General features: G+C 41.9%; 1 protein-coding gene across 1 annotated transcript in view; it reads left to right on the plus strand.

Annotated features, from left to right (window-relative positions):
• Positions 1-497: 497 nt before the first annotated feature.
• The window catches only part of map2k6 (mitogen-activated protein kinase kinase 6), a 50,178-nt gene continuing 24,958 nt past the window's right edge, over positions 498-25,717 (plus strand). Inside the window, exons 1-2 of the mRNA XM_034707368.1 lie at positions 498-843; positions 24,311-24,377. Of these exons, the coding sequence (XP_034563259.1) occupies positions 753-843; positions 24,311-24,377 (158 nt within the window). The 5' untranslated portion in view covers positions 498-752. The remainder of the gene's footprint in view (positions 844-24,310; positions 24,378-25,717) is intronic.

The raw sequence follows: 25,717 nt of genomic DNA on the forward strand, positions 1-25,717 counted from the left end.
TATTTCCTTAAAATAACTTAATAAACAATTCCTTAAAAATAACTTAATAAATATTTCCTTAAAAATAACTTAATAAATATTTCCTTAAAATTAACTTAATAAATATTTCCTTAAAATAACTTAAACAATTCCTTAAAATTAACTTAATAAATATTTCCTTAAAATAACTTAATAAACAATTCCTTAAAAATAACTGAATAAATATTTCTTTAAAATAACTTAATAAATATTTCCTTAAAATTAACTTAATAAATATTTCCTTAAAATAACTTGATAAATATTTCCTTAAAATAACTTAATAAATGTTAACTAAAGAGAATCAGCACAGACAAACACACTCTACATCTGCACAAACACAGACCTCGTTCAAACAGAAACCAACACTGACATGCAAATCCATTTAGTTTCATCACTGCACTCCTGCACTGCACAGGACTACATTTCCCAGCATCCCCCGCGCTCCAAGCAGGAAGAGCGTTCTCTCGCAGGGGCTCACACTGATCCAAGTTAGGAGCTTTCAGCTGCCAGCCTTGGCCCATCATGTAAGTGCTGCGGAGGATTCTTTGCAGTCATTTGCAGAATTACCTGATTTCCAGACGCCTGCCGGGCACGTGCATCCACACCGGCGCTCCGTGCACGGACACGCGCGCTCCGGACGCAAAAAGGCTCCAAGTGCATGAAGATCTTTGGCTTCTGTTTCTGCATCTTTGTTGCAAAAGCAAGCCGCTGAAGCTTCCAGTGCTGCGAGGGCGATGGAGGGAGGGAGTGAGAGAGAAGGCAAAGTCTTTTGTGCTTCCCCTCCCCCTCATCAAAGCAAAGGGGAAATGTCTCAGCCAAAGGGAGGTAAGAATATCACACCGATCCGTGCACAACTAGCGACATGCAATCAGTGCTGCACGCGCTGCAACATGCACCCCTGCAGCTCGAGCACGGCCCGTGCATTTTAAAGTTACAGGCGTTAGAAGGGTCAGTTTGCATTTCCTGTTTAAGATCTTCCCCTTTGCACAGTTCCTGGTAAGACGATGCAGTCTGTCCTCACTCAGACTGACGCTATTAGCGGCACTGTGGCAGGGATGTGGAGCACAGGGCGCCTTTAAACAGTCACGAGACAGACAAGGACACTGCAACTCTTTACAATAAAGTGTGCACGAGGGAGTGCACGACTCCTGCACAGGGCTCAAGGTAAATAATGAAAGCCATGTAGTATGGGGGTCCGTTTGTGCCAAAAATATGTCGTCATGCGCAGTGGCGGAGCCAGACAGCTTTGACCTGGGGGGCCAAACTGGGGCACTGACTGTCAAGGGGTGGCCAGGTGTGGAAAACATTAGGGGCTCACCCCAAACCTAGGAGGGTTACCTCCAATAATCACATCTACTTTAACTTCTTTTTATAAAATAATTTAACAAATGTTACAAATTTGTAGATTTCTAATGTTAAAGCTCCTGTGAGGAGTTTTTAAGTGGTCATGAAATGGACTGAAATTAACAGTGATGGCTTTTTATGACCTAGAAAAGCAAACAAGATTGTTCGAAAAGGAATTGATCATTTCTGTTTTGTTATTTTTAAGCCTGAAATCGCTGTGAGGGGAATGAAAAACCCTATTTCTGCAGCAAATACTCTTAATGAATGAAATAGTTGACTGTTAGTCGAAAGCGGGAGGAGATAACACAATTCACTCATGTACAGGACAAAATAAGCAAGATCCCTCAGTCCACAGGGGGGCGCCAAAGTCAACACAAACAGAAAGTTCCTCACAGGAGCTTTAAGATTAAAAATGTAACTCGACAGTGTCAACATTTAAATCTGCTGAACTCTTAAAGGACTCAAAATGAAGGTGATTGCCCAAAATCAAAGCATCAACAAAAATAATAATCAGATCCACAGAAACTCCTTTCTCTGCAGCTTGTTGAAACACAACAACACAATAACTGATTTCAATATAAGTAATGCCTCTGAAATGGCAAACGGCCAACCATGTTTAAGAATCGCAGGGTGGCCACTGGGGGGGCCAATCAGTTTTCAGAGCTGTCCATGGCCACCCCTGGTCACCCCCTGGCTCTGCCACTGGTCATGCACACTGTCTCTGTCTACTGAACATGTGAGAAGACGTTTGTCTATGTCCATGGAACGTTGAACTGTCCTTGTGTCATTTGACTTTGTCATTACATCGTGTCGTCATGATGTGTCGTTTGACAACGTAGGGGTTTTATTATTTTACTACGTTATTGTATTGTAACATTTAAATTAATTCTGATCCAACGATGTTGTCAAACGACACATAGTAACGACGCATAGCAACAACGTTGTCATAGACACATAGTAACTACACATCAAGACAACCAATAGCAACAGCACATAGTAACGACGTTGTCATAGACACATAGTAACTACACACCAAGACGACGTTGTCAAACGACACATAGTAACGACGCATAGCAACGCGGTGTCATAGACACATAGTAACTACACACCAAGACGACGTTGTCAAACGACACATAGTAACGACGCATCAAGACGACCAATAGCAACAACACATAGTAACAACGTTGTCATAGACACATAGTAACTACACATCAAGACGACCAATAGCAACAACACTTAGTAACAACGTTGTCATAGACACATAGTAACTACACACCAAGACGACCAATAGCAACAACACATAGTAACAACGTTGTCATAGACACATAGTAACTACACATCAAGACGATGTTGTTAAAGACACATAGTAACGACGCATAGCAACGACGTTGTCATAGACACATAGTAACGATGCATAGCAACAACGTTGTGAGAGACACATAGGCTGTTTCTGAAACCGCCTACTATACTAGCAGTTCGTACTGATTTGGCCCAAATTCAGTTTGTAGTATGTGAACAAGAGCAAAATCTGCAGTACGACAAAACTCCCCGGATGTCTACTGATTAGAGAAAATTTCACAGCATGCATCGGACCAGTCTGCCTCACGTACTGTTTCCCAGAATGCACAGCGCTCGTTTTTTTCTTTTTCCTTCTTTTTTGACAGGAGGAACTCAGTTTTTGGGTGCTGTGAAAGTTATTGAATTACATATAAACCACTTCCTATCTTTTTAAATCATAAGTGATGCTAAAGAAGCAGTTTCTCTATCGGCTTCGGCGTTGTTTACTTCCGCTTTTCAAAAGCGGAAATCCAGTGACCTCTGACCCAGAATACTGAAACACAGATCCAACAGAGCAGCGGTACTGCATACTAAATTCAAACGCAGTATGTAGAAGGCAATACCTACTGCTTACTACATGAGTAAGTAGTATGTAGCAGGACGTTTCCAAAACAGCCATAGTAACTACACATCAAGACCACCAATAGCAACAACACATAGCAACAACGCACAGCAATAACACATCAAGACGACACGTAGTAACAACACATAGTGACGACGTAAAGACGTTGTTAGACATTTCCAAACTACACATCAAGACAACAAACCATAACACACATCATAATGACACTTTGTCAAATGACACAAGGACAGTTCAACGTTCCATGGACATAGACAAATGTCTTCTCACATGTTCAGTAGACAGAGACAGTGAGCATGACGACATATTTTTGGCACAAACGTAACCCCATATGTAGTGCTACAAAACATGCGTGGCTAGGTGCAGGAGGTTGACGAGACAACCTGCAGCTGTCAGAGTCCAGTTGGAGTGTTTATTGGGTGCAGATTTTCTGCTTATGAGGGAGAAAATGGAAAAAAAATCTAATAATAGAATTAGTTGTGAGCACATAAGTGGTGGTGGTGTGTTCAGGAACAGGGGCTTGTTCAGGCTGCTACAAAACAAGTCTCCTAGCAATAAGTCCCATTCTGTCTGCTCAGCTGCTGCTTCTGTCCAAGCAACTGGAGAAGTGTGAAACCATTGGGTGGGTGGGTGTGTGTGTGTGTGTGTCCAATGATGTTCAGCTTCTCCCCCTCAGCACGCACGCCACACTTTGACCCCAACTTTTAGCAACAACACGAGCCGTGCAGCGGCGGCGTCCCTGCAGCCCTGACAGCTCTGCAACTTCATCATTGAATGCATCATGCAGCGAGGAAAAAAAAAACAGCTGCAGTGAAGGCAGTGAAGGCAACTCGGGCCTCTTTCCTCCCTGTGCCCTGTTTTCCAAGAAGTCCAAAGAGGGGCTGGTGTATTGCACAACATGCAGAACACACACACACACGGTCAGGAAGAGGCCGTGCAGGACAGGAGCAGGTAGAAGCGAGAGAGAGAGAGAGAGAGCCCCTGATGGTCAGAGCCTCGCACTGTTCCTCTGCTTCAGTCAATCGTCCTCCTACACACACAGGAACCTTCGTCTTGTTGCAGCCGCTTCATCTTCTGATGAATAATGCACAGACATTTCTTGTTTTTTTTTACTTTGTGGATGAATGAGTCGATTTGGGACTTTCCTGAGAGCAGAAGTAGGTTTCTGGTGTCATTCATTGATGTAGTACGGTGCAGGAAATAACCCACGCACAGATCCACCGCTCTGTCGATTAATTGATTCCCTAGATTAGTCATTGGTTGGAGTGTTTGTGTTGACTTTTTGAAGTAGAACAAATAAAACAAAATGGCGCTGCAGCACTAAATTCTGATGTTAGTCACCTGAAGGCCGAGTGCATTTATTCTAAGATGTTAAAGCTGCAAAGAGAAGCTGATTAAAGGAGATTCTTTTTGCTGTTTTTGTGATTTCGCATTCTCTGTTTTCATGTTTTTCTCTGTTGGCTGAACAAAACATGGCTTCCCTTCGGCCTTTAGGAGCATGTGACAGATATTTGCACAGTTTATATCTTTTTTAAATGAAGAAAAGCAAACTTCAGCATGTTGCAGCTCTGTTTAAAAATCACATGCATTCTGCAAACCTCCTCAGAGGTGACGTTCTGCAAGACCTTGTGTTGTTGTGCTTCATATCTCCTCTTTGGGACTGTTGCATGCACCTTTCTGACGGTTGTTGTGTTCACCTGAGAGATATCTGTGCTGCTAATGTTTCATTTCAGCAAAACAAACAACGCATAAAGTTTTATTAGCTGCAGCTTTAAACAAATGTTCAACCAAAGGGCTGCAGCCGTGAGTCCTGGGAGCTGTTGTGTTATCCCAGATCACAGTGAGGAAGTACTCTGCTCGTCCGATCTGCAGCCTCAGGGAGTGACTCGCTGACTTCCCTTCAAACAGACGGACTTTAATGAAGGATTATCTGTATCGTTTTACTCTTTAATGCTACAGTGTTATCTTTAATGCACTGCTGTCTTGTTTCTGTGATTTAACATGGAGACAGAGAACATCAGTGCAGCAGACTTACAGATCAGACAGCAGCACTGAGGTTAGTGTGACGCTGCATTTTACAAATGCATGCTGGTGGACAGGACAGGGCCTTTATTATTTAGCATTTCAGTTAGTTTTTGTAGTTTACTTTTGTGCTTTTGTGCCTTTTTATGACAGGAAACTGGGCGGAGCTTCTGTACATGGGGCGCAAGATTCAACCACTTGATTAATCTTGTGCACACATGTTGAAACGCTTTGGTTTTGTCATCCTTTATCAAACTATACACGACCTCTTCAGGACAACTGCAGCAAACTGAAGTGAAGCTTTTAGCACGAGCAGCCGGATATTGTTCACAGGAGAGCTGGAGGAGACCAAAACAGAGAGTGAAGAGACCCTTTATTAAAACTCTTGGTGCATGGACAGAAATAAACGCAACATTTAGCGCAGACATCATGACGTGGTGTGCTCCCCTCGTTTCCCCCTTTATGCATTTTATGTCAAGAAACAGGCTGCATGGTGGTGCAGAGGATAGCACTGTTGCCTCACAGCTAGAAGGTTCTTGGTTCGAGTCCCCGGTCTGGCAGGTGCCTTTCTGTGTGGAGTTTGCATGTTCTCCCCGTGCATGCATGGGTTCTCTCCGGGTACTCCAGCTTCCTCCCACAGTCCAAAATAACATGCTCACCGGGTTAATTGATCACTCTAAGTTGCCTGTAGGTGTGAGTGTGTGCGTGAATGGTTGCCTGTCTCTCTGTGTTAGCCCTGTGATAGGTTGGGGACCTGTCCAGGGTGTACCCTGCCTTCCGCCCGAAGCCAGCTGGGATAGGGTCCAATCCCCCGTGATCCCTAATGGGATAAGCGGTCAAGATAATGGATGGATGGATGTCAAGAAACTGGACGTAGCCTCTGTTTTGTCATCCTTTATCAAGCTATACAACATCTCAAACATCTCAGCGTGGTTTTATTCTGTGTGTCAGACACTTCCTTCTTTCCCCTTTTATGCCTTTTGATGAAGAGAAACTGGACGTAGCCTCTGTACATGGGGTGCATCTAATCCGGTGACTCTGCATTTCAGCGTGTTCAAACGTTTTGATTTTGTCGTCCTCATGTCAAACTATACGCTACCTCTACTATGTCAAGAAACTGGACGTAGCCCCGGTTTTATCATCCTTTATCAAGCTATACACGAACAGTTCAGAAGCAAACTGAAGTGAAGCTTTTAGCACGAGCAGCTAACTATTATTCACAAGAGAGCTGGAGGAGACCAAAAACAGAGTGTGAAGAGACCCGTTATTAAAACTCTTGGTGCATGGAAATAAATCGGCTAGGTGCAACATTTAGCGCAAACATCTCAGCATAGCCTCGGTTTTGTCGTCCTTTATCAAGCTATACACAACTTGTTCAGGACAGTGGATGCAAACTGAAGTGAAGCTTTTAGCATGAGCAGCCAGATATTATTAATTGGAGCTGGAGGGGACCAAAACAGAGAGAGAAGAGACCCGAAACTCTTCGTGCATGGACAGAAATAAATCGTCTAGGTGCAACATTTAGTGCAAACATCTCAGCGTGGTGTGCTCCACTCGTTTCCCCTTTTATGCCTTTCTATGACAGGAAACTGGACGTAGCCTCAGTTTTGTCATCCTTTATCAAGCTATACACGACCAGTTCAGGACAACGGATGCAAACTGAAGGGAAGCTTTTAGCATGAGCAGCCAGATATTATTCATTGGAGCTGGAGGAGACCAAAACAGAGAGAGAAGAGACCTGAAACTCTTGATGCATGGACAGAAATAAATGGGCTGTGTGCAACATTAAGTGCAAACATCTCAGCATAGCCTCGGTTTTTCATCCTTTATCACACGATACACAACTTGTTCAGGACAGTGAATGCACACTGAAGTGAAGCTTTTAGCATGAGCAGCCAGATATTATTCACAGGAGAGTTGGAGGGGACCAAAACAGAGAGAGAAGAGACCCGAAACTCTTCATGCATGGACAGAAATAAATCGTCTAGGTGCAACATTTAGTGCAAACATCTCCACATGGTGTGCTTTGAGCTTGTACTGCTCCAAAGTGTTTAAAAAATCAACATATGCTGGTGAAAGATAAACTGCACACAACTTTTTATTCAAAAAATAACTTTAAATGTTTTTAAATCCATGCAGCTTTACAGGAACTTTGGTTTAAGTCGTCTGAAAGTGGAAATATTTTGAATTATTGTTGCAAAATGTGGCCAAATATGAAGAAAAACATTCTTTCATGGCTGTTTAGGATGTTTTTTTTATTCTCTCTGAATAACAGGCAGCCTGACACAGACTGCACAACGTCAGTGTTAAACTTACAACTGAGGGAAACTTATAAAAGCACCACGTCCTTGAGTTTTATTGAAATGACTCCAGACTGAGCTAAGTTACTCACCGTGCTTCTTCCTTTTTATTTTCATAACAATTCACAGAGGTATGTGAAGGCTCCTCCTTGTGCACACTGCTGCTTGTACAGTTTTCACCATTGTGTGCTGTGTTCAGTGTTCAGGGCTCTGTGCTGTGTTCAGGGCTCTGTGTTCAGGGCTGTGTTCAGTGTTCAGTGCTCTGTGCTGTGTTCAGTGTTCAGGGCTCTGTGTTCAGGGCTGTGTTCAGTGTTCAGGGCTCAGTCCTGAGTGCTGTAGTGTGCAGCTCTGGCTGGTCGCAGTGTTACAGCGGACCCTCCCAGCTCGTGTCCCCCCTCTGCCTCGCCCGACCCTCGCGCCCCTGCACAAATGTCCCGTTTGTCATGCAAATGCAGGGCTGCGTTTTCAGCTGCACAGATACTAAATTTGCTGTTTCGACTGGCCGATTGTTGGACCGGCTCCAGGCATGTAGTGGCTTTTTTTTTTTTGCTGCAATAACAGAGGAGTTGTTCAGAGTATTGTTCGGATGATCTCCACTTCTCTTTGTGGACGGGGTTTAATGAGAAAGCATCAGACGACAGAAACTTCTGACTGCAAGAATTAGACTCAGTGTTCGGGACATTTTCAATTCCTGTTTGCTTCATCACACATTCTTTCACAACAGAGGTGTGCAATGCATGCATGGATTATAACGTGACTTAATTTCTTCCAGTAAAGCTAAAAAGTTGAAGTGACTCATGGATCCAGATCAGCTGAGAGTTACCTCACGGTGGTGAGAGCAGCAGGTTTCCAGTATTCAGCGCTGAAATGAGGTGACGGTGGGGAAGGAAGGGCGATGTAGCACCGCCTCTGAGTGTAAGAAAGTTAATGCAGATACGAGGACACGTTCATTTAGTCTAATTTACTCAACTCATTTTTATTTATATACACCTTTCATACATTGAGCATGCAGCCCAAAGTGCTTCATTAAAGAACAGAGACAGAAAACAGAGATAAAATACAAACAAGACAGAGGAAAGTTTTATAAAATACTTAAAATAAAAATAAAATAATTTAATAAAATAAATAATATCACTTGAATAAGATAGAATAAATAAAGTTATTACTCTAAAATCATTATAATAAAATCAATACAATAAAATCCTTAAAACAAAAAATCAATAAAATAATTTGAATAAAGTCAACAAAGAAAATACAATCATTACAATAAAATAAATTAAATGATATCACTTGAAGAAGATAGAATAAATAAAGTTATTACAATAAAATCAATAAAATTAAATAATTAGAATAAAATCAATAAAATAAAATCAATAAAATAAAATAGTTAAAATAAAATCAATAAAATAAAATAATTTGAATAAAATCAATAAAATAAAATAATTTGAATAAAATCAATAAAATAAAATAATTTGAATAAAATCAATAAAATAATATAATCAGAACAAAATCAATAAAATAAAATAATTAGAATAAAATCAATAAAATAATATAATTAGAATAAAATCAATAAAATAATATAATTAGAATAAAATCAATAAAATAAAATAATTAGAATGAAGTCAATAAAATAATATAGTTGGAATAAAATCAATAAAATAAAATAATTAGAATAAAATCAATAAAATAAAATAATTAGAATAAAATCAATAAAATAAAAGCATTAGAATAAAATCAATAAAATAATATAATTAGAATAAAATCAATAAAATAAAATAAATAGAATAAAATCAATAAAATAAAATAAATAGAATAAAATCAATAAAATAATATAATTAGAATAAAATCAATAAAATAATATAATTACAATAAAATCAATAAAATAAAATAATTAGAATAAAATCAATAAAATAATATAATTACAATAAAATCAATAAAATAATATAATTAGAATAAAATCAATAAAATAAGATAATTAGAATAAGGTCAATAAACTAAAATAATTAGAATGAAGTCAATAAAATTAAATAGTTAAAATAAAATCAATAAAATAAAATAGTTAGAATAAAATCAATAAAATAAGATAATTAGAATAAGGTCAATAAACTAAAATAATTAGAATAAGGTCAATAAAATAAAATAGTTAAAATAAAATTAATAAAATAAAATCATTACAATGAAATCAAGAAAAAAGATCAGCTAAGTACCTAATAGATATTAGATAAAAATAATATCAAATGAGATAGAGTCAAATAAATAAACATTATGTTAAGATAAGAAGATTAGTCTCAAGTTTACTTTTATAACACATAGAGATCTAATTAATAATGCATGTCGTTTCTCCCTCTTCACTCCACCCTGCCTCATCTCAGTTTTCTCTAACGGTCTGGATGGTTGTTTAGGAGTAACAGTTCCTCGAGCTCCAGAGGGAAATATAGCTTTAAGACTCTCTCTCAGTCGTCTCTATGAATAAAGTTACTCTGCTGAAACTCCTCTCCACTAAGGGATGGTGATTTTGGAAAGTGTCTGCACTGTCAGCTCATTTTTCACTGTTGAATTTTTACGGCTGCGACTGAGTGCAGTCATTATCCCACAGTCAGCAGTTTTTAAACCTTTTACTTTTTAACTAACGCCTCACCTGCTCTCATTAGCACCTCAGAGTTTTGGTAAAGAGTGGACTTGTGTGTGTTTGTCAGGTGTGTGTGTGTGCAGAAAGAAAACAGTCACATTAAAACACAAACAAGCTGGACTGCAGCCGAGGAGGATCTGCAAAATTAAACCAAGAATTCTCTCCTAATGAAGATTTTTGATTCTTAAAAAGTCAGAAAACACGTACATATGTTTGTAAAAGAGGACAAATTTAGATGAAATGTTGCACAAAGTAAAGCAGATTTTTTGGGGGGGGAGGAGTTTCGCCGGTCTGCTAACGTGACATCATGCGTTACAGTCTGGAGCCGTGCAGGACTAGTTACAGAACTGAGGTGCAAATCTGAAAGCAACCTAAAAACCTGACTCATTCGGTCTCCTGCAGTTCTTCATAGTTGCAGGGTTGTGGTCTTAAAGGGGGATTCCACTGTTTTCAAAACTGGAATCGATTGAGGTGTGATGAGAAAAGGTTTCACAGATCTTTGCAGCCGGGTCAGGAGCTTTCTCAGAATCACGCTTTGCATTCTGACTCTTATAAATCGGGCCTTGAACTAAGACTTAGAGCTGCATCTCTTTCTGAATGTGAAATAGGAATGGAATTGAACAACAAACTGCTGCATGCACGTCAGATGCACGTTCCTAGATTGCACACAACCCGTTGATTCAAGCTGATTCAGCATCATCATTCATCCTCGGTTTGTTCCAGCGTGCAGGTCTTAGTCCTGTCCGAGGCCGTGCTGGTCTCAGGTCTGCGTTCCTGCTCCAAAACGACCTGAAGCTGATACCTCGACAGGCCGCGAGTCTCGCTCACGATGATCCGCCTGCACAGGAAGTGAAGAGTGAGCCGGTGGTGACAACTTGATTCCCCTTGCAGCTCCTGACAGCTGTAACCTAAAGGAGCGGCCATGTTTGGAAGTGTAGAGTGTCTCACAGACTGCCTGAGCGGTGGAGAGGGGGGGGGGAAACATCCGAGAGGCTTCAGCTGGAGTTATTTTCAAGTCTCTTTCTGCTACCAGCACTCCCTCCCTCCCCTCCCCTCCCCTCTCCCTCCCTCCTGTGTGGCTGTTTTCCTGTCCTCTTTGTGTCCCTGGCTGCTGATAGCTACCTCCCCCCCGTGTCTCTGATTGATCCGTCTTCCTCTGGCTTTGTGGAATTCCATTGAGGAACTCTTGGGATTGTTGGAATTCCTGCCGGGTGCATGTGTGGGTTAGCAGCAGGCACAGCACGTCCCTGTGATCTGGGGCTCAGTCACCTGCCCCCTCTCACACACACACACACACACACACACACACACACAGAGAAGCGTCCTGCATGCTCTCTGTCCCCGTTTCTGTCTCTGCAAACCCGCCTGTCAGCATCATTTCTTCCTCTCTCTGCTCGTAAAGTGACCGGCCTGCACCGTGACGCCGATTGCATGCATGCTCGCAGCGGGTGTGGCAGAAGCCGGGAGCACAGACACCAATCTCCTGTGGCCTCTCTCTGGCATTTCTCTGCATACTTGAGCTCATGTGCTGCAAATCACCGGGAATGATATGTACTGCTGCTTTTAATTAGCCCACGCTGCGTACCACAGTATGCAGGCTCGATTGCTGAGCTCAGCAAGAAGAAAGGAAGGAATTGTGCATCCGAGTTATGCAACATAATCTGGAGCACGTCTGAAACGGGATATTTTTATATCGTCTCCATGTTACCAAGTCTGCTTGGGGGAAAATAATTAAGTACGTTGGCTGTACTCAAGGATTTGTTTTCTCTTCTTCTTCTCCTCTGTGATTCAGACTCTCTCTCCTCTCTGTGATCCGTCTAACTCCGGCACAGGGTCTCAAGTTTGATCAACAAAGACGCAGCTTACAGAGAAGCTGTGGACGTGTTTCTTTAACAACACCAAGCCTTGAACTTTGACCCTGTGCCCGTGCATTCTTCAGATTCTGTGGCGCAATATTTGAAAAACTGTTTGCCTCACAGCTTGCAGCGATGCATCTACCCGAGGTCAACACAGAGAGCTCTTCTGTCGGCCTTGACACACATGCAGTTTAGTTTTTAGTACCTGTGCCTCCTCAGTGTGACACGCTCCCTGCACGCTGCAGGACGTAGAAAAAGGAAGCTGTGGTTGTCGTATTTCTGAGATATCAAAGCAGACGCTGCTTCGAGGAATGAGGGACAGAGAACGTTAGAGAACGAGTGCAACACAGCTTGCATAACATCATCGCTTCCACCTCATGTCAGTGATAAGTTTCCTTTACATCACATCCACTCACCTCGTCGTCTTCCTGCAGGGTGAGCCGGAGAAGTGGAGGTTGTTTGAGGTGCTGGGGGGGAAGAACTCAGGGTGCAGAATGTGTCCGTTTGCATCACATGTGCAGCTCTCTCTGCAGGTTTCAGGAGTTTGTGCATGAAGGCACGACTGATTTAGACTCACAGCTGGAGTGTTAATGACGTCTGTCGTTGTTTTACCGTCACGTGATTGAAAAATGAGACTTCCACGGAGCCGAGGATTGTGGATTCGGGAGCTTTCTGCAGAACATCCTGGTACTTTTCTCCATCCATGTATCTGAGCATATTAAAGATTATTTTTGCATATTGATCAGCTTTAAAATCTTTGAAATTGGGGTGTAACCTTTCAGTCTGCAGCGTGCATGCTCCAGAAGGACCAGAAACCACATACACACCCATTCAAAGAAGACGATCTTTACAGCAGAAATAAACATGTTCACAGTCTGGTTCAAAAGACGAGTGTAGTCTGGATAGCTCATTTCTCGATCGGCACACTCTGTACGGGGGTGAATTTTTATCTAACGCAGCAATTTTGAAGATATTTAGATTATGAGTCTTCCAATGAGAGGCACAGCTGACTTGATTGACAGGTGGACACTGCAGCTGTTGGCTAGGAGGCTCAAACCCCGCCTCTTTACATCACAATCGCTCAATAGCAGCAATATGGCCGCCGCCGACAATTGGCCTCAAAACAGCGCCTCAGAAACAGATGGGTGATGTCACGGAGACTACGTCCATATTTATACAATCTATGGTTTATGGAAGGGTGCCAATGACAGGAGACCCCCACTGTCCCTTGAAGTGGTCAAATATGCCATTTTTAGATTACTTTACAAAAACATAATAATTCTGGAAGACATCTCGCGACCCCCCACTAGTTTCTGCCGACCCTCCAGAGGGTCCCGACCCACACTTTAGGAACCCCTGGTCTATGGTGTTCTATCTCTTTGCCTTTCGCTCTCTCAAAGATATTTAATGGTCCTTTTTAAAGTCTGGAGTTCGTTGCTCCAGCGCAGTCGCTTCAGTAAACGCACCGTATTCCTTTGCATGTTTCATTTTTAGACAACGTATCAAATTAGTAGTCTTGAGTGCAGCGTGCAAGAGGATTGAATCGCATAAGGTGCATTTCCACCAAGAGTTCTGGGGTATTTTAGCCCCCAGAACTACTTTACCCTGAACTAAAAGGTTCCTGTGCCCCCATTGTTGTCTGCGTTGAAGTCCCGGGTAGATTGTGCATATCAGGCCAGTGACGTATAGAGAACAAAATTATATTAAATATTATTTTGAAATCTTAATAAAAACTAAACTAGTTTGCATTCCCAGGAACTCCCTCTGTGTTTCAACAGCTGTGTAAACTCCACAAACACTGACATGTTCAGCCGAAAGTCCCAGGACCTTTGAAAAGTACTACTATTAACTACCCTGGAACTAAATTTAGACCCTGGTTCCTCCTGCATGTACTTCAGAGGTAAAGTTTCTGCTGATGAAAAAAGCCTATATACTGCAAGCTGTTACTGCTTTCACTCTCTAATTTCAAATATTTCCACACTGCTTACAGTTTAGCTACATGTTGCTAATGCTAAGTGATTCAAACGTTTGCATTCTGGTGCAAAACATGCCACGTCCACGACATTTGAGAGGTGAGGGGAACAGCTCAAACTGCTGAACCCTGATCTCAGTCTTTGATTTTAAAGAGGTGAGAGTTGGAGCAGACCTGCAGCTTTCAGGGAGTGTGTTCCAGATATGTGGAGCATAATGACTAAACGCTGCTTCACCATGTTTCCTTCTGACTCTAGGGACTGGAAACAGACCAGTACCTGATGACCTCAGAGGTCCAGGTGGTTCATTAAGTAGTAGCAGATCAGCCCAAACCGTTCAGTGCTTTATAAACCATCAGCAGGATTTTAAAGTCTATTCTCTGACAGACAGGAAGCCAGTGTAGGGATCTAAGAACTGGAGTGATGTGGTCTGCTTTTTTGGTCCTTGTTAGGACTCGAGCAACAGCATTCTGTATGAGCTGCAGGCGTCTGATGGACTTTTTAGGGAGTCCTGTAGGAACTCCCTCTGTGTTTCAACAGCTGTGTAAACTCCACAAACACTGACACGTTCAGCTGAAAGTCCCAGGACCTTTGAAAAGTACTACTATTAACTACCCCGGAACTAAATTTAGACCCTGGTTCCTCCTGTTGAAACGCATGTACTTCAGAGGTAAAGTTTCTGCTGATGAAAAACGCCTATATACTGCAAGCTGTTACTGCTTTCACTCTCTAATTTCAAATATTTCCACACTGCTTACATTTTAGCTACATGTTGCTAATGCTAAGTGATTCAAACATTTGCATTCTGGTGCAAAACATGCCACGTGTACAACATTTGAGAGGTGAGGGGAACAGCTCAAACTGCTGAACCCTGATCTGGATTGGGACATGACTACTTCCTGCAGCTCTGTATTATGTAAAGTAATAATTCAGCATGCTTAAATGTGTTTGTCTCGCTTAGAGCTGGAATTAACAGTTGTTGAGTCTTCCATTGTAGGTGAATGATTGTCTCTAAATGTACGTGTTTGCAGCAGAAGTCAATCCAAAGTTTCCAAAACCCGTTTATCAAACTTCCTCCTGATGACTTTCTGTCGTTGATTTCTGGGTCAGCTGGATTTCTGGTGTTGCAGAATCTGAGTATGTTTCCCATCATTGCTCGTGATAGAAACAGGGCGCATGCTTCCTCCTGCCAGCCTCATAGATTACATAATCCTGCAACCCTCCGACCCCCCACCACCTCCTCTCTCTCTCTCTCTCTCTCTCTCTCTCTTCTCTCTTGTGTTCAGTCCTTTCAGCTGCTGCAGGTTTCAGAGCTTTGAGTTCAGACATGTCACAGTACGAGCTGCAGCGAGCTTCACGTCGTGTTAGATTTGCATGTGTGGCCTCCTGCACCATAAACCACGGCATGAAGCGTGCCAACACCTGCCTCTCATGACTGACTGCATGTTCCACACAGAGCTGAGCCTGCAGTGCAGCCCGGCTGTGTGTCTCCTGTGTGTGTGTGTGTGTTTAAAGTGTAATGCATGGTGCACGTCATCCTGCGTGTGAGCTCCTCTCTCTGTGAGGAGCGAGCTGCCTCTCGTCTCATGATCTCAGAGACAGCTGTGAGGCAGTTTTCTTCACTCATGCAGAAGAAGAAGGATGCTGTCACCTCATTGTCGTCTCACAGAGCAGCTTTTGTTCCGACTTTGTTTGAGGTCAATCATCTGACTGAGTTCCACGTCAAGTTAACGCACATCCATCCTTTTGCTGTCATGTGGAGCCTGCACTTAGTTCTGCTCAGAGGTCGTGTTTTCACACTCGTGTTCGTCGGCGAGGAGGTCGTCTCCTGAGTTATCTGTTTTGTGAAATATGGTGGAAAACGAGACCACAGGCCGAGAGGAGGCGTAGGATGTTGGTTTGGATCTGGATTCATCAGATCAGAGCCAGGAAAATGTCAGGAGGAGTCAGATTCTTGCTCTTGAATTCATAACTTGTGAACAGAGATCAACTGAGGCCTCGTGCACGGCAGAAACTCAAGATATGGGAAACCCTGACGTCAAAACCTCGACCTGTGCTTCTCACCTGTTGTTGATATGAAGGGGTTAGACGGTGTCCTTACGAAATGCTACATTCAAATTCATGCTAGTTTTCCGTGACTACCAACCCTAGCTTTAAAGGGGACATATCACGCTTTTTTCATCAACATTTATTGGTCTAAGAGGTCCCCAAAACATGTCTTTAAAGTTTATGCTCAAAAAAACACTTTGAAATCAGATTTTGGTCTGCCTGAAAAGCCCTCTTCTTCAGTCCTCCTCAGAACAGTCTGTTTACTCTCTGACCACGCCCCCTCAGGAAGTGGGTGTGGCCTCCTCGGCTGTCCAGCACGTTGATCTAATGTTTACATGTTGGCTGAATATACACGGCTGCTCAGAGATCACGTTACTTCAACCCTCTGAATCTGATCCAGAATCTGATCCTGACGGAGAGGCGCCTGCAGCAGGACCTTTCTGAACCATTGGTCACAGATTTAGTGTTTCTTGTTGTTTTATTTATCAGTATGTCGACGTGTGTCTTGGTACACAGCTACAGCTACAGCTATGAACATGTAGCTATGTGGCTATGCTAACTAGCGCTAGCACTTATCCATGATAAATAAAAATCATCCACTAGATCTTCAAATCTGCAGACGTGGGGAGTCAAAGCGACCTTTGTGTTTATTAAGACAGCCTACAACTAGCATGCCTCCCTCCTAAGCTCCTTGTTAGCACACATGTGTGCAGGGAATGAAAAACGGAGGAGGGGTTGAGTTGTATTTTATACAGTCTATGGGCTGAACAAGCTCCGAGCTCTGACTTCCTGTTACAGACCGGATGGCGTTGTGACGTATGAAAAACACTGAAGTCTGAAACGGCTGGTTTCACACACATTTACAGAAAGGTGGAGAAATCAGAACAGGGGCAGAATGGATTCTTTTCATTTTCAGGGGGTTTGTAGACAGGGACACATATTTCAGGTGGAGAACCATTAAAAAGTCCATTTTGCATGATATGTCACCTTTAATTGAAATATTAAAAACTGCCTCTGGTGTGGACAGCAGAGTTTACGGTAGACTTTTTTAATGTCTGTGATATTCCAGAATTCCGGCCATATAGAATAACTGTCGGACATCCGCTCTGAAAGCCCGAACTGCTGAATAACTTACATTTACCAGCAATACAACACTGAAAACATTAAAATGTGAAATTAATCAATTCATAAATAATATGATGAAGCACCGGGGGACAGCGCGTCGATGCCGACCTGCTGCATGGAGAACGAGGGGGAGGGAGAGAGACTGTATCGTAGCGTAACGGAGCAGTACGCCTGGACTTTCTTTTCTTAAAGTGCAGTTTGCAAGGCAAGGCAAGGCAAGGCAGGGCAAGGCAAGGCAAGGCAAGGCAAGGCATGGCAAGGCATGGCAAGGCATGGCAAGGCAAGGCAAGGCAAGGCATGGCAAGGCATGGCAAGGCAGGGCAAGGCAGGGCAAGGCAGGGCAAGGCAGGGCAAGGCAAGGCAAGGCAAGGCAAGGCAAGGCAAGGCAAGGCAAGGCAAGGCAAGGCAAGGCAAGGCAAGGCAAGGCAAGGCAAGGCAAGGCAAGGCAGCTTTATTTGTATAGCACATTCATACACGAGGGCAACTCAATGTGCTTTACATTAAAACATTAAAAGCATTGGAGACATTCAGACAGGCATAAAAGAACATAATTAAAATGACAAATATAATTAAACAGAAAAGAAAAGGAAAATTAGAAATCTATTAAAAATTACATTAAATGTTAATTTAAAGTGGGTTAAAATAATCTAAGATAGGAAGGCAGAGGTAAATAAGAAAGTCTTAATCTTTGATTTTAAAGAGGTGAGAGTTGGAGCAGACCTGCAGCTTTCAGGGAGTGTGTTCCAGATATATGGAGCATAATGACTAAACGCTGCTTCACCATGTTTCATTCTGACTCTAGGGACTGAAAGCAGACCAGTACCTGATGACCTCAGAGGTCCAGGTGGTTCATACAGTAGTAGCAGATCAGCCTAAACCATTCAGTGCTTTATAAACCATCAGCAGGATTTTAAAGTCTATTCTCTGACAGACAGGAAGCCAGTGTAGAGATCTAAGAACTGGAGTGATGTGGTCTACTTTGTTGGTCCTTGTTAGGACTCGAGCAGCAGCATTCTGTATGAGCTGCAGGCGTCTGATGGACTTTTTAGGGAGTCCTGTAAAGACCTCGTTACAGTAGTCTAGTCTGCTAAAGATAAATGCATGGAGGAGTTTTTCTGCATCCTGCTGAGACATGAGTCCTTTAATCCTTGATATATTCTGAAGGTGATAGTAGGCGGACTTTGTAATGGTTTTAATGTGGCTGCTGAAATTAAGGTCTGAGTCTAAGACTACACCAAGGTTTCTGGCATAATCCGGTTTACATTCACGTGTACATTATAGAGCGCTTCATGATCTAATAACCAGTGAAGTTTGAGAGCCCCGCGCTTTCACTCTAACCTGAGCCTCCTCTGGTCCGGGGCCAACAGGCGTGCCCTGCCGTGTCTGTCCGGTGTCCTCCGTGCCCCTCTGCACCGGACTCCGCTCTGAATTCTGCGTGCTAGTAACGGGTGAATGTTTGGTAACGTCCTCTGTACACATTGGCTGCAGGGAGTACTCCACATGCACGCTATCTGTCCCCTCTTTAAGTGTTTTGGAAGGTGGACTTCACCGAGTATGTTTTGATATTCATATCTCATCATGCTGGGAGGCTCAACTTTATTAAACTCTTCATACAGCACCAACCTTCAGTAAACTTGTCAAAGTAGGAGCTGGTCATACAAATCTTCACGCGTCCGTCATCAGTGTTGAAACGTTCTCCTGATGTTTTTGAGCGTTCAGGTCCGACTGTTTTCTCCGTGCCGCTGTCAGTCAGTAAACGTGACGTGTGGCGTTTGGGTGACCCCAAAAAAATCTGCTGCTTCACGACACGGTCATGAACAAATGTTGGTATGTAAAAGTGTAGACTCCGAATATAAGACTAGTCCACTTTGTCACATGCAGTTTAAAGGGGAACTAAGGTTAAGGCTAAGGTTAGCAGAGCTAGCACCTCATGCCTGTGCTGGTTCCTCATGTCTCTGGTGGAGTGGTTGTAATGTCAGTTTAACCAGACACAGTCTACATACAACTTTATCTCCAGTTACTAGATCAACATACTGATAAACCACGCCGTGCTACCAGATGACATCATCACCTGTGCTCGTTTACATCCAGGTAGTAGAGCTTTATCGTAGCAGACATTAACTGGAGCTGCAGCCCCGGCTGGTGGAGGGAGGTTGTGTTTGTTGCTCATATATTAGATGTTTCTATTAAGTTGGAGTGAAGTCTTTCCACACACTAAGTTACATTTTTCTTTGAGGGCTTCAGAGATCACATGTAGATTTGGGGAGAGAGGAGGAGGAAGGGAGTCTGCAGAGCTTACGTGACCAGGAGATAGAGAGAGTTCCCAGGACGGCGGGTCATCCAGCTGAGAGGAGAGAGACTCTTTGGAGAGGACGCACACTGCCTGGAGGCTCGTGGGAGCAGAAACCCCGTCTCCCAGATTCAAAATAAAAGAGCCCGATTCCCAAGTTCTCTGTGTTGATTCTTCACTCAGTGTCAAGTTACTGGAGCAGAGTTAGCTGCAGGCTACGAGCTGTGTGTTTGGAGTTCTGGTGCCTACAAATACTGAGCTCCTCTCAGATCTGTGTTGTTTATTTATCTCCCTCGGTACTTTTGTTGGAGTCCAATCGACGCTCGGCTACACTGACTTTGTTCTTTCACTATGTATCAGATGAAACCTGACGACCTGATTCGATTGAAGCAGCAGAATTTGCACATTTTCAGGATTTTTTCTGCATTTAATTTGTAGATAAAACAACCTGATTGTTCATGTGGGAGAAGGTTTATCCAGGGGTTGAATTTCTGCAGAACCTGATTTTGATGATCCTGGATAATTTCCTGCCAGAGCTGCGACACAAACTTCTGTTAATCTAATTGCATTTCTAAATTGTGCCTTTAAATGTTGCTGCAGCATACAGATGTTTATGATTCTCTCTCTTAAGACTTTTGCAGGACTAATCCTCCTCCAGAGTCTGAGCTTCAGACTCTTCAGAGCTTCAAACCTTCCAAACACTAACTCCTTTCACAAAACAGAAAGTAGCACATTTGGAGGACTGTGCAGACGGGAGGCAGGTGTTGTGTCTCTGAGTGGTTTCAGTGTGGTTTCAGACCTGTTAGCAGAGTACTGGTTTCCAGTTACTATTGTTGTCTGTGTAAATGCATGTAGGAGGGGCTCCAAGTGACATTTTAGTGCAACAAAGCTGCTTTGGAAAGCGGAGAGCAGGAGGCCGCCGGTGGAGGGCCGCATAGCACGGCAGAGTCACACCCTGCACTGTCTCAGCAAACAGGGACACACTGGACTCAGTGTGTGTGTGTGTGTTTGAGTGTGTGAGAGTGAGTGTGTGTGTGTGTGAGAGTGATATACCTTCAGGACAGTTTTTGGACTCTGTGTTTGTATTTTCTCACGAGACGAAGCAATGTGAGAAATTCCAGTTATTCTACTGGCTGTGCTCCGAGTCTTTTAAAGAGACACACCTTCAGTCTAACTTTGAATAGCACACGATGACATCATGGGGTGGCGGTGCACGGTGTGCCGGCTGTAAATGTTACCTTAACTCTTAGTGCATCAGCTACCTTTGCAGGTTGTCCAGACATTCACAGGAAGAATGCAACAGAGAGAGTCCAAACCGAATCAAGACAGATGTTTCAATTTATCACAAAAACATTTTGCAACATTTCCAGAACAAATAAGTCGATTCATTCATTTTTTCCAGCTGCAAAGAAAAAAAACTGTCATCCTCTGTTTTATCCAGATATGAAGTCTTCAGTTCATCTCTCATTAAAATCTGCATGTCATGTTTCATGCATCTGACAAACGTCTACAGTCTTACAACTCAGCTGATGTCAACAAAAATGAATCTACTAAAACCCACAAAGAAGAAGATTGTAATATTCAGTGCAGCTTTTTATTATTCTTTATTTTTGTTATTGGACAACAGTTTGTTGTACAGAGCATTGACATATAAAAGAGAGAATAATGTTCATTTCCTCTGCAGTCCTTCGTTTTTAAAGATCATAAGAAGTGAATACAACCTGGGGGAGACGATATGTAAACACTAGAGTGAGCCAGAAGCATTTCAGGGAAAGATAAGTGACAGAAAGTCACACACAAAAAAACAACAACCATGTAATTAGCTAAGACAAGACAGCATCACCAGGGGCCTCATGTACAAAGACTGAAACATGGCGTACACTCAAATCCATTAAACGTCATACGCACAAAAATATCCAGATGTATGAATCTGTTAGATCAATGTGCTAGAGAGCCGAGGCCACACCCACTTCCTGAGGGGGCGTGGTCAGAGAGAAAACAGAGTGTTCTGAGGAGGACTGAAGAAGAGGGTTTTTCAGGCAGACCAAAATCTGATTTCAAAGTGTTTTTATGAGCATAAACTTTAAAGACATGTTTTGGGGACCTCTTAGACCAATATATGTTGATGAAAAAAGCGTGATATGTCACCTTTAATGCTGCAAAGATCGTCTTTTTCCCATTCATGTCTATGTGGTTTCCGGTGTTTCTGCAGCCAGCCTCAAGAGGATTTTCGATGTATTGCAGTTTCTATCACTTCCGCATTGGCTTCATCGTTTGAGACCAGAGTTTGCCGCTTGCTGTAGACGCAGAGCTTTTTACGGTAACCACGGCAACAACGTCAAACATCAAATAGTAAGCAGACGTCCCCCCCGGTTGTGTCTTTGTCACTAACGCACACCGGGAGGTAAAAATCCTCAATGAAGATGAGACAGATGCATGGAGGTGAGGAGAGCTGGTTCATAAAGCACACCTGCTGCAGGTAGAGACCAAGCTAACACTGAGCCCCTCAATCTATAAATAACAACGTTGTCATGGTCACTTGTCCTGCCTGCTGTCCTCTCTCTTTTCACCCGTTCTCTGTGCGTGTTTTGAAAAGTGCCGATCAAGTGAGGACTTATGTTTATGTTCCAAGGAAGTCAAATTGATGACAAACCCGATGACGTGCAGGGGCTGAGATTGAGGTGATTGGTCAAATTTGCGGGAAAGTTGCGGCGATTGTAAAAAAATGCAAGGCCGCGAAAAATCGCGCTGATTGGTTGAATTTGCGTTGAGAGTTGCGATCGCGAAATCGCAACTTCCTGGAGGGACTGAAGCACAACTCAAAATGGCGAACAGGTATTTATCAACAGACCCCGCCTGAAAATCTACATCTCCTAAAAACAGTTCAGTAAACTGTAGGGGCATGTCAATATTAAATATACTTCTTAATATTCTATTGAACTCTATCCAGAAGGGTCTTAAAGGTGACATATCACGCTTTTTCCATCAACATATATTGGTCTAAGAGGTCCCCAAAACATGTCTTTAAAGTTTATGCTCAAAAAAACACTTTGAAATCAGATTTTGGTCTGCCTGAAAAACCCTCTTCTTCAGTCCTCCTCAGAACACTCTGTTTTCTCTCTGACCACGCCCCCTCAGGAAGTGGATGTGACCTCGGCTCTCCAGCACGTTGATCTAATGTTTACATGTTGGCTGAATATACACGGCTGCTCACAGACCCGCGTTACTTCAACCCTCTGAATCTGATCCAGAATTTGATCCTGACGGAGAGGCGCCTGCAGCAGGACCTTTCTGAACCATTGGTCACAGATTTAGTGTTTCTTGTTGTTTTGTTTGTCAGTATGTCGACGTGTGTCTTGGTACACAGCTACGAACATGTAGCTATGTAGCTATGCTAACTAGCGCTAGCACTTATCCATGATAAATAAAAATCATCCACTAGATCTTCAAATCTGCAGACGTGGGGAGTCAAACCGACCTCTGTGTTTATTAAGACAGCCTACAACTAGCATGCCTCCCTCCTAAGCTCCTTGTTAGCACACATGTGTGCAGGGAATGAAAAACAGAGGAGGGGTTGAGTTGTATTTTATACAGTCTATGGGCTGAACAAGCTCCGAGCTCTGACTTCCTGTTACAGACCGGATGGCATTGTGACGTATGAAAAACACTGAAAACTGAAACGGCTGGTTTCAGCACACATTTACAGAAAGGTGGAGAAATCAGAACAGGGGCAGAATGGATTTTTTTCATTCTCAGGGGGTTTGTAGACAGGGACACATATTTCAGGGAGAGAACCATTAAAAAGTCCATTTTGCATGATATGTCACCTTTAACACTGGACATTCCCAGAATATATGCAAGTGGTCTGCTTCCTGAAATCCACACAACCTCCAACACTTTGAATCCCCTCCTGTAAAATGAACTTTCTGCTTTGGTGTGATAAAGAAACGGATCAAACATGAGAATTGGTACATTTCCACTGGAGTTTACACACATCTGACCAAACCTCATTTGATATCAACAAATGACCCTCCTTCTCCCATGTCTCTTTAATATGTCCTGTGGTTTGTGGTTTCTTTACCATAAATCCCTTATAAAGTTTAGAAATCACACCTTTATTTGAGTCATTTTGGTAAGCGCTTATAAATAATCTCAAAATTGGATCATCAAAGTCCACTGCAGCTTTTTAATAATAGCTTTTCAAAAACCAAGTTACAAAGTGCTTCAAGTGGTGCAGACTTTGTTGGTCTTGGGGGATGCGGTGCAGGAGTCCGAGCTGGTTTCTGTTAGGAGTGATGGCTGCAGGAACTTTGAGTCATGTTGCATCAGTGGGAGTTTTTGAAGAGCCGGAGACGTTTGACGTTGAATCTGGAGAGCAGAGATGAAGTCAGATACTAGAGAGGAGAGACAGACTGACTTCAGAGACAGAGTCGTGTCTACAGACTGCAGAGGGAAAGGTTGAGCAGGATGAAGTCTGCTTAGCGGATCTCTCATGCAGAGCTCTGTTAAGAAGTCATGTTAAGAAGTGAAGCGTGCTTTCATCTGTAAGTATGCTCGGCTGTCAGAGAGGACGTCCTCCCCGGAGTCTCATCAGCCTGACGTCTTCTTCTTTTACTCGCTGACGCTCAACGAGATTCATCAGCCGAGGAAGTCTTTCCTTTCTGATCTGATCCTGTCAATGACCGGTCTTTAAAAAGTATTTTCCTGCACAGTTGTATCTCTGATTTCTGATCTCTGATTTCTGTCTGCACGTCCCTGATGTTGTTTTGTGTTGTTTTGTGTGTTTCAGGTAAGAAGAAGCGTGTGCAGCTCAAGCTCCAACCGGAGGCGTTTGAGCAGCCTCCTCCTGCTGCAGGGTGAGTTCACCGTCACATTTAACCACGCCTGAAGTTTCTAACTAATAACAGACTAACATCAACGACTCTGCTGCTGCTGCAAGATTTATCACGCCTCCATATTAACAGAGATTTTTAAGTCACTGATGAAAGATTTAAAGAGGGCGATGTGGATCAATAATGGCTCCTGTCGGCCTCAGAGCTCTTTCAGGAACTGTTTCCTGTTAGAGATAAAGAACTGAAGCAGCATCCAGTAGGGTCTACTTTCTCCTCCCTGTGTGAGGAATGATTCAACAACCTGCTGTCTTTAAAATGTGTCTACATGATGACATCACACAGACAGGAAAGATCCATACTTCACATTTTTGTATGAAAATTAAATTTGTTAAATTAAAAATTATAAATAATAAATAATATATCCTGTTTATAAATTTTTTTATCTTTAAAATATGTAAAATCTAAAAACATCTAAAAATATATAAATACAAAATATATAAAAAATAATTATTTAATTAAAATTTAAATATTCAAAATATCTTTGAAACATATAAAAAGTATATTTAAAGATATATGTGTGAATGCAAAATATATATTAAAAAAATATATATTTATTCTAAATAGAAAAATGTATTTAAAAAAATATATAAATACACAATATATAAAAAATCTTGTTTTAATTAAAATTGTAATAATAAATATATTTTGTATTAAAAATATATTTGAAACGTATAAAAAGTATATTTAAAAATATACGTGTGATACAAAATATACAAAAATAAATAAATATGTTCTGTAAATAGAAAAATATATTAATACACAATATATAAGAATCTTGTTTTTATTAAAATTTGATAATGAATATATATTGTATTAAAAATACATTTGAAACATAAAAAGTATATTTGAAAATATATGTGTAAATACTAAATATACAAAATAAAAAAATTGATAAATAAAAAATATATATGTTCTGTTTATAGAATATAAATACAAAATTTACTAAATAAATAAATAATATTAAATATTTGCTGTGGATAGAAAAATATATCTTTAAAAAACATATGAATACAAAATATATAAAATTTAAAATTTAATGCACAATAAAATAAAGCTAATCTTTGTGAAGACTACCTCTAGAAAATTAATTTAAAGACCCTCACAGTAATTCATTCTGTCCTCCTGTTGCCTCTAAAATTAACAATTCATCAAAACATGAATCAGTTCTAATTACAAAGTGTGTAAAAACTGATATCAGTTGACGCCTAGCTTCTTCTCCTCTTCTGGAAACTTAAACAGGAACGTAAACGTGACAGAATATTTCTGTCTCCATGATGTGACCTTTCCTCTGAAGTATCTGCACA

The sequence above is a fragment of the Notolabrus celidotus genome, chromosome 18 (genome assembly GCF_009762535.1).
Source record: "Notolabrus celidotus isolate fNotCel1 chromosome 18, fNotCel1.pri, whole genome shotgun sequence".
NCBI classification, from domain to species: Eukaryota; Metazoa; Chordata; class Actinopteri; order Labriformes; family Labridae; genus Notolabrus; species Notolabrus celidotus.